Genomic DNA, 13,644 nt, shown 5'->3' with positions numbered 1-13,644 from the left:
GAAGCTCATACTCTTATACATACATATGCACATACCACAGAATGTATTTAAGCAGAGTATTTATATAAATATATATGTTCTATTTTGTCAGCTGTTTTATCACAAAAATTGTAAATGAGAATTATTATGTTCATATCTTTGCGCACCTAGAATGGGATTTGCCATCTATCTTTTCACCATAGCTCTCCTGAATACAGAGATTTAAATAGAGTTTTATAACTTGTTTTTGTAACTTTCCACCTAAATGAAGCAGAATGCATGAAGTTGTGGGCTGCTGTGTGGACCAGATCCTCAGCCAAATTGTCACCTCCATTCTAATGGAAAAAGTAAACTTTCTGAGGCCAGATTGTCTCACTTAGAGTCTTGTATGTTACCATGGGCCAGTCGGTGATCTTAGATAAACAATCTAATTTTGATTTCCCATCTTTGCTGAGATTTCCTTGTTTTATTATTTTATTATGTTGTTGTGAAAGATGTCTGTTGGAGACATTGCTTTCAGCCTCCTGAGGAGGTAAGATTATAAGATGGCACCTGGCAGCTCGTCAATGAGTCAGTGCTTGCTGACTAGGAAGTTTCTTTGCATTTGTTGATTTCTTTCTTCCGTGCTCGTGGTCAGAGTGTGATCGCTAGATTTTTTTCCATGTTTGCTGCTTGTGCAGATGACCTTTATTGTGATTGGCTGCTTAAGGATATAAATAGTGTAGGATTTCTGGGAAGAACAGCGAAAGGCAGAGAGAGGGAGAAAGAAAGAGAGAGAAGAAAGGAGAGAGAAATAGAAACCTCTGTTTGCAGCTATTTGAGTTTGTGATCGTTCCCAGTCCACCTCCGAAGTGACGCACCATTGCGGCAGGCAGCGACAGATATCAGGTAAAACTTGATCACTGTGCTGAAGAAAGTGTGGTGACTATATGCTAGTGATTATAATTATAAAGAACTTGGGATAGAAAATTACTTCAGGAGGCCTGTCAAGTGGAATGCCACCAGTGCATTCCACTGTCCTTGGGACCTCACTAGGCTCAGGATTCGGTAAGAAACAAATGAACTTTGGCTCTGAAAAAAGATTAATGATTTACATGTCAAACTGTAGCTCTACAAATAGATTAATGAATTACATGTGAAAATGTAGCACAGCAAGAGTGCTGTGTAAGAGCATTTGGGTTGCAGTGATGAGAGTTTCTAGATCTTGGAAAAGCTGGATTTTAACCATTCTTCCTGGAATACCTTCAGTACTTTACTCCCTGAATTCTACACATTGAATTTGATATTCAAGAGTCATGAAAAAATGAGGCTGATGTGGAAACAGCATATCAAGACCCACCCAAGATGTTTCAAAAGGAAGGGGAAGCTGGGCGCTGGTAGCTCACTCCTGTTATCCTAGGGAGACTGAGATCTGAGGATTATGGTTCAAAGCCATCCTGGGGGAGAAAGTCTGTGAGAATATTACCTCCAGTGAACCATCAGGAAACTGGAAGTGGCACTATGCTAGAGCAGTAGCCTTGAGCTGAAGAGCCCAGGGAAAGTGTCAGGCCCAGAGCTCAAGCCCCAAGGCTGACAAAAAAAATTCTGTTCCATTAACTATGATCCTGACTAGTATAGGGTAGGTTTTCAATAAATAGTTTTTATGCCAGTCCTGGGGCTTGAACTCATGGCCTGAGCACTGTTTTTGAGATTTCTCAAGGCTAGAGCACTACCACTTGAGCAACAGCACCATTTCCGGCTTTATTTATATATGTGGTATTGAAGAATCAAACCTGGGTCTTTGTGCATGCTAGGCAAGGACTCATTCTACCATTAGGCCAATATCACGGCCCGAATAATTTCTGGGCAGTCCTGGGGCTTTTATTCAGGGCCTGAGCACTGTCCTTGAGCATTCTCAGAGCTAGAGATCTACCACTTGAGCCACAGCACCACTTTCTGGCTTTTTTCTATGTATGTAGCACCAAGGAATTGAACCTGGGTCTTTGTGCATGCCAGGCAATACTCTACCACTAGGACAAACTCTCGACCCGCCCCCACCCCCCCAATTTTCTGTCAGCCCTGGGCTTGGGCTCAGGGCCTGAAAACTCTCCTTGAGTTTTTCTCAAGGCTATAACTCTACTACTTGAGCCATAGCACCACTTCTGTTTTTTTTCTATGTATATGTTACTAAGGAATAAATCCAGGTTTTTGTGCATGATAGACAAGCATTCTACCACTAGGCCAAACTCACAGCCCCCCCAATAAATATTTTAAAATAACCCATGGAACAGTAAATGATAATTGACTATGGCCATCTGATAGTGCTTTGATCTCATTGTTTCCCAAGGTGGATATTCCTGGTTAATTAACTCTAAACTCTGAGGTAAAGCTATGTGCCTTTTCTCCCTCCCATAGGGAGGTGGGGCAATCTTCCCAGGACATGAAAAGTTTTATGGATCGGTCACAGTGAAGAGCAGTCAGTGATCCAGAAGCCTCTGCACCATGAGGGTCTCTGCACTGAGCCACACCAAGCTCCTGGGCAGCATCTCTGGGCTCCTCCAAGTGGCCTCCCTTCTTGGACTGCTTCTGCTGCTCTTCAAGGCCATTCAATTCTATCTGCAAAGGAAGTGGCTGCTCAAAGCCTTCCAGCAGTTCCCAGGACCACCCTCCCATTGGTTCTTTGGGCACAAGGTAAGAAAGATGAAAGAGATAGGAGTCCAGGCTGTCAGAGACTGGTAAACAATCCACAGGAAAAAGCACCAAACCTTCAAGAAACAATATATCTCTCTAGCTCTGCTTATCCAGTTATACAGAGCTCATTTCCTCCCTGAGAACCTGCTCTGCTATTAATCTGTTTAGCCACATACTTTCCTTTAGCAGGTCTATTGTCTGTCCTAGCACTAAGCACTAAGGCTTAGGTGTTATCCAAAAATCAACCTTCTAGATGTTTTGCTGCCCAAAGTTCAAGATGTCCCTGAGATATTCAGAATGTATCCCTGTGTTTATCCTAAATTACATTTAATCATTCCTCTTTACAATGATATCAGGTCAAAAAAGATCAGGAAATTCAAGAGATTCTCTCAAGAGTTGAGAAATTCCCTGGTGCCTGCCCATTTTGGCTCTGGGGGAGCAAAGCTCGTATCATAATCTATGACCCTGACTACATGAAGGTGATTCTGGGGAGATCAGGTAAGAGTTAAGCCCTTCCCACCAACAATAGCTCTTCCATTCTTCACACATGCCCCAAATCTTGAAATTACAGAAAGAAAAGGAGGTTTAGCTATCTGTGCCTAAATACTTGCCTAGCAGTATTTTCTTGAAGTTATAATCTAGTATGTAGCAAAAAATATTACTTAGAATTTATACACTAAAACGTGAATGGGGGCTCAACTTTGTTTTTCATCTTTTTTAACTAAAGGTTCTGTAAATTTCCTCAAATCTACAATTATGTAGATTTCCTCAACTATGAGAAGCAAACTTCATGTCCACATTGACTTGGGTGTATTAAGTCCAATTTCCCTGACCTAGGTTATGAATGACTAAGTTACTACCTACTTTAGAAAATCCTCAAAATTTTTCTTATTCCTTAGCATTGAGAAAACATGGTCTACCTTTGTCAGCATCCTACCATTCCATTTTATGGGGTGTTTAGCTTCTGGAACATAAGGACAGTCGTCTTATGTCTAACTGACTATCATGATGAGAAAGAAGAGGATAGGAGGGCAATGGGAAGTGACAGGAAATAAACAGGCTGTCAACATAACAGTAATTAAAATGTCATGGCTGGGATTCTAACTGTAGGGATGGAATGAAAAAAATTGAAATTCATTATCATGTGTATGTATAGAATTCAAGGAAGTTCAATAGGAGCTATTAATTGAAGGTTGGAATGGGCAAAGAGAGAAGAAGGGAGGTTCTGCTGAGAAAAGCTTAACATATATATATGTCTAAAATATTAGGGAAGCACCCACCGGTACAATTAATACAGACTAAAAATATAGGAATGAAAGGAGAGTAAAATAGACTTTGTTTGGAGATGGGCAATGGTGAGAGCAGGGAGGGTTAACAAAGAGGGTAAATGAGGATGAATAGTGTCAAAGTAGTTAATTTCCTATTTGCAAGAAAGATAACAAAAACTAATGGTATTTTGTTTGAAGAAGGGAAAAGGAGGTTAAAGAGAGTATGAGAGGGGTGAATTTGATAAGGACATATTGAATGCATTTTGGGGAGTGTCACAAGGCAATCCCTTTATACAATCTACAAACCCTAGTATTTCAAAAAAGAAAAATATATATAAGCAGACAAAATCTAAGTCCTGTCTTCCCGTGGTTAGCATATACTGTTATTTCCCTTGTTTTCAATTAATAACCCCTACTTACTTTTCAGACCCCAAATCTCAGGGTATCTATAAATTCGTGGCTCCATGGATTGGTGAGTACATGTTAACTAGAACTGTAACCACTCCTCACATAGGTTCACCAAGTATCCACACTTGGCCTTACTGAGAGCAAATGATTATTACTGTCAAGACCAACCCCGGAATAGAAGTTCCATTTCAATGCTTCTAGGTTGACATTTGCTGTAGAAATAAAAAATCTCAAGATGATTGGGAGGGGGTGGAGAGAGGAAAGAGGTATAAGAACATGGGTAGGGATATCCATGTTCAAGAAGAAACGTACCCAGTACCTGCCACATGTAAGTGTAACCCCTCTAGACATCACTCTACCAATAAAATACAATTTAAAAAGTCTGCCCTGAGGTCTCCTGGGATTCAGCTCCTTCTACATGTCCTCCAGTGACCCCCACACATGCTCAGTTTGGTACCTACTGGAGTCCCTCCCTATCAGCCCTCTTGTATATCCTATCAGATACACAAGCACAATTAGAAGAATCACATTTCTGAAAGGTGCCACTGCTTATGGCATTTATACAAGAAATTCCATATTCTTGATTGATTCACAGCACTCTCACAATCTATTTCTCTCACACCACCCTGTCATTTCCCCAGTTCTCTCTCTCTCATGGTGAATCTTGTATCCATCTACTTCCCAGGCCATGGTTTGCTCCTGTTGAATGGGCAGACTTGGTTTGAGCACCGGCGCATGTTGACTCCAGCGTTCCACTATGATATCTTGAAGCCCTATGTGGGAATTATGGTGGACTCTGTCCAAGTGATGCTGGTGAGTCTGTCTCTCACTCTCATGGCCACACTCCTAATCACAAAACACACTCATGTTCTACTCTATAACACAGAAGCCATCATTTACAGTGACATAAATGAATATTATCAAGCCGATTGTAAGAACTGGTTCCTCAGCAATAAATGAAAGAAAAGAATCCAGGCACTAGTACTGAGCCAAATTCCCTCTTGTTGCACTCAGAATACATCCTGGTAGATGCAGGTCCCTCTCCTTCCTTCACAGCCCAGTGAACTGGGGGATTAGAAACCCCCATCAGAAGTCAGCTATCTGTCCCCGGCTGGACTGGATAATGGTAGAGTTGATAGCATTGGTACCTTCCAAGGGTATCCTCAATCATCAGGGTACATACACTGAGATGGACACAGGCCCATATTGCTAGAGGCAAAAATACCCCACAATCACTTCCAACATGACAGTGCTCAGTAAATTCCATGAGTGAAAAAGAACTGAGGTCCAAAATAGCCACCAATAGGACTGCTCCTGCAGACCAGTGCAGGATTTCCTTTCAATGATAACTGTGTCTCATAATTGGGATTATCCCAATTTTTCAAGTCTACTTTACCAAACTTTCAGGAAATAGGAGGGTATTTATTTATTTATTTTTATATTTTTATTGTAATTAATAAAAGGGTAATAGGAGGGTATTTACACTGTGGACATTTTCCAAAATGCAAAAATTATCCAACTAAAGCTCAACATTCAAAATATGGCAAATGCATATGTGTTCCATTTTGTAATGACATTTGTGACAAATAGTCAGACTGCATCATTTGTTCCTCATAACTTTCTGAAGGGGAGGATCCTAGGCCTTTTAGCATAGATATTCCTGGGGAAATGAGTCTGTCAGTGTCACTCTCCCGACACAGGACAAATGGGAGAAGCTCAGCGTCCAGGACAACTCTCTGGAGATCTTTGAACCCATCTCCTTGATGACTCTGCAGAGCATCATGAAATGTGCCTTCGGCCAGCAAGAGTATATCCAGGTGGACAGGTCAGTGACATTTCTTTGCAGGGTCTTTGTTCTTATTAACTGATGTGGACTTACTACTTGAGATGCAGGTGAGACAGCATCAATGCTCACCTGAAAAAGAAAAACAAAACAAACAAACCCAAGATTGGATGCAAAAGTAATGGAAGCCTCCACTTCCTGATCTGTGCCATTGTTGTCCAACCACACACCTCTAATTTCTGACAGTGGATGTCCTGTCATCTGCCTCAGGCCCTTCAAATAGGGCTTAGATATTTCTCAGTGTTGTCTCTTCTCCCCATTGTGGGAGATGTGCCTTCTGTTTCTCAGGAATTCCAAGTCCTACATCCAGACTGTTAAGGATCTGAACAATCTGATTTCTGACCGACTGAGGAATGTGTTCTACCACAATGACCTCGTCTACAGTCTGACTTCTCCTGGCCGCAGACACCAACATGCTTGCCAGGTTGCCCATGAACATACAGGTTCTGTCTTCTCCTCCTGTCTCTCTGCCTTTCCTAGACTTAACCCAGAGGTACAGTCAGAGAGAGATACCTCTATTGGGCTAGAGACACACTCTTGTAGAGTATTCTGCTAGCATAAGCTATGCAGACTGAGAGATTAGGACATGAGGTACCATACAGGAATTATCAGTATCACAGTACTCTGATATTAAGTAAGGTGTGTCCTAGCAGCTTTCACAGGGCTTCTGTGCTCTATGCTCCTAAGGGGAAGCATGATCCCACCTGAGGGCTAGACCTCCATCCCCCACCCACACAGTCCTCTCCAAATGCACCCAGGCTCCTATAGAGAACCCCTACTGGGCAAAGGGTAGGCTATTGGGAGGTGCTGGACCAGCTGACTCTGCCTGCCTGGTAACTCTTGTCCTGGAACAGACAAGGTGATCAACCAGAGGAAGGCTCATCTGCAAGATGAGGGAGAGCTGGAAAAGGTCAGGAAGAAGAGGCGCTTAGACTTCCTGGACATCCTACTGTTTGCCAAAGTGAGTGCCTGTGGCAGAGAGCTGAGGCTTCGTGGAGAAACCCAGCCCGAGGGAACATTTTCTCTCTTGACCCTAATCTCCCCTAGATGGAGAATGGAAGCGGCTTGACTGACAAGGACCTGCGTGCTGAAGTGGACACGTTCATGTTCGAGGGTCATGACACCACAGCCAGTGCCCTCTCCTGGATCTTCTATGCTCTGGCCACACACCCCGAGCACCAGCAGAAGTGCAGGGAGGAGGTACAGGACCTCCTGGGAGATGGAGCCTCTGTCACTTGGTGAGTGAGAGCTCAATGTGTAGGAAAGCCCTATCACTCTACTGGGGCAAACTCCAGTCTTTTCAAGCCCTGCCTGAGTCTGAAGATGGCCTTCCTTTCAGGGAAAGCCTTGACAAGATGACCTACACAACCATGTGCATTAAGGAGGCCCTGAGACTCTATCCACCAGTACCCACTGTGAGCAGAGACCTGAGCAAACCCGTCACCTTCCCTGATGGGCGCTCCTTACCCAAAGGTATGAGCTTCCCATGCTCGTTCAGCAAGCACTCAGCATAGACCAGGATGGGTCAGAGATTCACATATGATGTAGCAGCTTGGAGCCCAGTGATTCTCTCTTTCCTCACAAGTAATGTGGATTCTTGCTTTGAAGTTAGAATCAGTGGAATGAAAATATCCAGGCCAACTTAACCTCACTTATACTTCAAAACCATTTATTCCCCCAAATTCTGTGTATATTCCAGATAGAGAATCAGAGAGTGGGTAGGGTACCAAGGTTCCTTCTGTAGGTGAGCTTAAATCAGGGATGTTCAGGGATCCTGTTTTAAAGGTGACATGTACAATATCCATGGAAACATCCAGTTGATAGAAAAGGAGTTATGTGGGTCTAAGATTTACTCCATACTAGAAAAACATCTATTAAACTACTTCCCACCTGGTATGAACTCACCCCCACTTATTGAACTGTGAGATCACAGGAAAGGAATGGACCTTGCTGAGATTCTGGAATTTCATTGTTCATCATCAAGTAGATGTAAAACTCTATATATTCCACAATAAGAAAGTGAATTACTTAGGTCCTTTTGTGACCCCATGGACAGACTATACACCCAAGTGGAAAAAAGTAGGACTAGCAATGAGAATCACTAAAGAGGCCACAGGACAGCTACCAAGAATAGAGAATGAAGGAAAGGGAAATAGAAAGGAGCCTGGCTTGTGGAAAGAAGTGAAATCAAAGGCACTAGCAGAGCTAAGAGAGTAGCCCTGGAGAAAGTGGTGAGAACATGCACAAAGTTTTCACAATCCTTAAATCAAGTTGGAGGACTTGGTGTGACAGCACGTCTTTCTGCATGGCAGGGACCCCAATGATCAAAGGGGAAAGCAACTGAAACGAAATGAAGGGAAGAAAGTTACCTACAGAGGGTTAATTCTACTTATTGGCTGGTTTAATGCATGTTTTCTAAGGCTGATGGAACATATTTGGCTAGTGTGATTTCTCACTTCATTTCTTATTACACAGAGCTCCCAGTAATTCCTTGATATCTGCCTATGTCATGAAGTTCTATTCCTATGTCAAACCAGGTGCAGTTCCAAGCACCATCTCTAATGCCATCTACTTCTCACCAATGCTATAATTCTGCTCAAAGGGATCATTTTGGTACCCAGGCCATTTGTGTACACATGGCCCCTGCTGAATGAGGGCCCACAGCTTTACCCACTGGCATCAACATTTCCTTCTGCCTCCCCTCTGCCCCGCAGGTGTCTCGGTTTCTCTCTCATTTTATTCCCTTCATCATAACCCGAAGGTGTGGCCAAATCCAGAGGTATGAGGGACCTGGGAAGCAATTGGGGAGGGAAACTAACACCGAGGACTAACACCTCCTATCCATCCCACATCTAGGCAGCTGTCCCTTCCTAGGATGGAAGCAGGACTTGACTGGCATGTTTCTGGGTCCTTGTATTCTCTCTACAGGTGTTTGACCCTTTCCGTTTTACACCAGATTCTCCCAGGCATAGCCACTCATTCCTGCCCTTCTCTGGAGGATCAAGGTGAGTGTTGACAGGCCTGGTACTGGGTGTGAGGAAAGCGGAGTCTCCTGGCACACAGCAATATTTATAACCCTGCAGTTTCCTGTGTGGCAACTTCAACTGTTTCTTTTTTATATAATTTTATTGCAATTAATAGAAGGGTTACATTATATTCATCAGATAGAAGGTACATTACTTCACAGACATCCATCCTGCCTTAATGGTTAATGTTCGTAGCTCTATCTGAGCCCATAGGCATCTTGACCCTCTGCCTTTTCCAATGACCAGAGAAACCTTGGTGTCCATGTGGGTTCCAGATTTCACTGTAGTTTGGTGTTTTATACCATTTTTGGAGTGCACATTTTCCATAATTTTATCTTCCCATATAACCTAGCCCTTGGGTGTTTCATTCCTCTGTTGTCAAATATCATAAAGGGCAGATGTGTGTCTTTTCCATTTTCTTAATACAGATATCAGTTTCCTACTGAATTCATAACATTTGTGTAAACATGGAATCAGAAAGCCATTTCAGAAGCCATGTATATTTGCAACTCCTCTTAGATACAGTCATTGAATCCCAGGGAATATTTTGAACACATTTTGGGATTCAGCAAAATTCTGAATTTAGAGAGGGATTTCGACACCGTGATTCCATGATGCACTGAGACTAAGAATAGGGGAGTAACAATGAAGACAGTGGTCTCTCAGAGAGAAATCACTATTCGTTATGATGCAAAAATGATTCTGCATTGTACAGGAGCAAAGTGACCTCAAATAGCTGTTGGCATGCTCTGCCAGGCTGCTGTGAAAGTCAGAAATGTTTACATGATGTGTCCTGTGGAATATGAGTCGTCATCAATCCTACAAATAATTAAGACATGGAAGATTTTCCTGAGTGAACAGTTCTGTAACAAACAATATTTTCTGTTGGTCTCAGGACTTGAACTCAGGGCCTGGGCACTGTTCTTGAGCTCTGCTGTTCAACACTGGTGCTCTACAATTTGAAGCCACAGCTTCACTTCCAGTTTTCTGGTTGTTTACTGGAGATAGCAATGTCATGCATATTTTGCCCAGGCTGGTTTCAAGTAGCTCAATTATTAGTCTAAAACCTGTACAGTGCAACTATCCTATTATATTTTCTTTATTTTTCAAATTTAACTAAATGAATTCACACAAGGGAATTAGTATGATTTATATTCCAAGTATGCTTCTCTGTGCTCTGCTAAGGGAAGGGAATACAGAGATACAGATTTCTGTCCTTGACTCAGGAAGCAGAACACTAAGATATTCAGAACTCTACACCTGTCTATAGACACACATCATTCCTTCATTCCTTCACACTCATTCACTCATTGTGCTGCTTGTGAAACATCCCATAGTTGGGCACAGTGCACAGTCTTTGAATTCAGATGGTGGTCATGAATGGGAAGAAACAAGTGGCAGAAGGATATGGCCGAATAGTCAATGGTCTGAACCTTTAGCATGTCAGGCTGAGGTGGAGGGAGTCTGTTATCAGTGCCCTCAACATGAGATGTGGTAGGAAGTGGCCCTGGGCACTGAGTGGTGTGGGAGGAGCATCAGCACAGAGAGGGTTGGGATGCAGCTAGGGTATCTGAAACTCTGTCCTATGCAGTAGAGGGAAGGCGGTCATGGAGACCAGAGAAGTCTGGGAGAGGGGATTGAAGGTGATGAGAGGAGGCTTTTCTGTAGCAGAATTAAATGTCTTTGGTTTCAGATGCTGGTGGACTAAGTCAGGGAGGATCAGATGACCCTGAAGAATTTTTTTTTATTGCCAGTCATGGGTCTTGAATTCAGTGCCTGGGCTCTTGGACACATTTTGCTGAGGGCTAGTCCTCTGCCACCTGAACCACAGCACCATTTCTGGCTTTTTCTGTATATGTGCTACTGAGGAAACAAACCCAGGGCCTTGTGCATGCTAGGAAAGTACTCAACGACTAGGCTCTGTTCCTGTCCCCTTCTGGAGAATGGTTGATCCTGTGCCCCTTTCATGAGCTACTCTACTCCTCTATGAGTGCTCTGTAGGAATTGGTCCTAAGTCCTCTGCCCCCATAGAGAGTGATCACAGGAAGCATGGCACTGACCAGTAGTCTCTACACAGGGGAATCAAACAACTATAGGAGAGGGAGTGAATTAACCATTACCCCACTCTACAATCATCAACAGCAGTAGATTCTGTCAACTCAGGACATTCTGTGCCCTAACAGGGGTTTCACTCCTATCAGAGCAGGATTCAAAATTTGCTCTTGAAAAAGATGAAGCAAGTCAAGAGGGTCAAGGAAGTCAAGAATGAAGAGGTGTGTGTGTGTGTGTGTGTGTGTGTGTGTGTGTGTGTGTGTGTGTGTGTGTGTGTGTGTCCTGCAAGGAGAGGCAGGATGCTAGGTTCAGGAAAGAAGGTTCTGAATGTCCCACTGTGGGTTGAGTCTCAGGATCCCGTGTCTGCCCTGCCCAGGTCAGGCTCTGAGGCCACATCTCATTCCATTGTCCCTGCCTTCCTAGGAACTGCATTGGGCAACACTTTGCCATGAATGAGCTGAAGGTGGCCGTGGCCCTGACCCTGCTTCGCTTTGAGCTGCTGCCCGATCCCATCAGGGTCCCCATCCTCATCCTTCGACTTGTGTTGAAGTCCAAGAATGGGATCCACCTTCGACTCAGGAAACTCTGCTAATCCTGCTAGGGACAAGAAGTTATGACAGCTTGCTTCCTGCATTGTCTTCCTGTCACCAGGTCCTATCCAGAGCCCATCTCTATACAGCCTGCTTTCTCTTCCCACTTGCCCTTCTTCCAACCTGCTTGATATCATTAGAGTCTTGCTTCTGGCTCTTTTGCTTGCTTCCATTTGCTCTCCTACCTTTGTCCAGGGGCCCCACCTACTTCACTATCTGTCTCCAGTCTACCTGCCTAAGACTATGCTCATAACCCCTGATCACCTGACTGCCCTAGGACCTAGCTGAGCCTGAACAGGTTGTTTCTGTTCCTTCCCCTGATCTCAGCTGAGCTTATCTACGTACAGATCTATGCTTTCAAGTGCTTTATAATAAATGACAATGATGTGTGTGACAGAAATCTATCTAGTCTTTTGTGGTTTTGAAGATAAGAATTTAAGATGGGTCTCCTTGGTCCAAACACAGGAAATCTGGGACCACCACGTTTGGTGCTGTTTGTGTGTCTCTTCTTTTCCAATTTTTATGTTCTGAAGCTGCATACTCTAATATTCAAATATTTCTGTGTTTATATTTACATTACTTGTTCATTATAGTGGTTAATTAAGTTGTTCCCATTGTAATAAAAACACATGATAATAATTGTCCTCTGGGATTTTGGCATGTGTATCTTGTTTTTTTTTTTTTTTGCCAGTCCTGGGCTTGAGGTCAGGGCCTGAGCACTATCCTTAGACTTTCTCAAGGCTAGAGCTCTACCACTTGAGCCTCAGCACCACTTCCAGCTTTTTTCTATGTATGTGGTACCGAGGAATTGAACCAGGGTCTTCATGCATGCTAGGCAAGCACTTTAACCACTAGGCCAAACTCCAGCCCCATGGTATGTGTATCTTGGATAGCCATACTTGTTCTGTCTCTGCATGATGGTCATCTGACCTCTCCATGTGTATTTATCTGTCTCCTGAGAGGTCTCTATCTACCTGACAATTTTCTTTTTTGTGTGTGTTATGGGGCTTTAAATCTGCCTGGGTGCTTTCCCTGAGCTCTTCAGCTCCAGGCTATCATCCTACCCCAGGGCATGGGTGTTGTCCCTGAGCTCTTCAGCTGGAGGCTAACACCCTACCCTTGGGCCAAGCCCCACTTCTGTTTTCTAGAGTTTAATTGGAGATAAGAGTCTCAGGTCCTTTTGTTCCCAAGCTGCCTTTGAACCTCGGTTCTCACCCTCCTGAGTAGTTTGGATTATAAGTGTGAGCCACTACACCAAGCTTCTGAGAATTTCTTACAGAAGCTTCTCTATCTTCTCTCTTCCTTGTAATAAATTCAACTTCTGAAATGTACCTGATTTCCTTGGATTGAGTTAGAGGGGTGGGAGAAAAATGGAGGTTCAGAGAGACAGAGAGGCTACACCCCTTCTGAAGAAGTACATAGCATCTGGTTGAGTGCCATGACTCCAGTTCAGTGTTATGTAGCCCACATGATCCAACATACTTTACCCACATGACCTCTGATGCCCCACACCTGTCCAGCTGCTGGGGCTCCAGATAGCTAAGTTTGAACAAGGCACTCTGCCTTAAGATGTGGGAGGAAGAAATTCAAACCACTCAGGGAAAACCGTTGGTCTCTTGTCCATTCCTAGGCTAACATTTTTTCATATTTTATTGTAGTTAATAGAGGGGTTACAGTTATATTCACCAGATATAAAGTGTATAAGGAGTCACCACTGACTCCACCCTGCCCTGGTGTCCTCACCCCACTGCCCCCCCCCAATGTCCTCACTCTTCCCCTACCTCCTCACTGACCACCCCCCACCCTCA

General features: G+C 43.6%; 1 protein-coding gene across 1 annotated transcript; it reads left to right on the top strand.

The window, feature by feature from the left end:
- The first annotated feature begins 713 nt into the window (after nucleotides 1-713).
- Nucleotides 714-12,236, top strand: LOC150061879 (cytochrome P450 4A6-like). The gene is made up of 13 exons (XM_090334911.1): nucleotides 714-867; nucleotides 2,374-2,649; nucleotides 3,006-3,147; nucleotides 4,345-4,389; nucleotides 5,011-5,138; nucleotides 6,026-6,150; nucleotides 6,457-6,611; nucleotides 7,023-7,129; nucleotides 7,216-7,406; nucleotides 7,508-7,641; nucleotides 8,883-8,947; nucleotides 9,097-9,173; nucleotides 11,670-12,236. The coding sequence occupies exons 2-13, from the start codon at nucleotides 2,461-2,463 to the stop codon at nucleotides 11,836-11,838; spliced, it is 1,527 nt and encodes a 508-aa protein (XP_090191037.1). The 5' UTR covers nucleotides 714-867; nucleotides 2,374-2,460; the 3' UTR covers nucleotides 11,839-12,236.
- The last annotated feature ends 1,408 nt before the right edge of the window (nucleotides 12,237-13,644 follow it).

Source organism: Megascapheus bottae, chromosome 6 (assembly GCF_031878675.1).
Source record: "Megascapheus bottae isolate mThoBot1 chromosome 6, mThoBot2.hap1, whole genome shotgun sequence".
Lineage (NCBI taxonomy): Eukaryota > Metazoa > Chordata > Mammalia > Rodentia > Geomyidae > Megascapheus > Megascapheus bottae.
The sequence above is the reverse complement of the archived record's forward strand: the minus strand, read 5'-3'. Positions and strand labels throughout refer to the sequence as shown.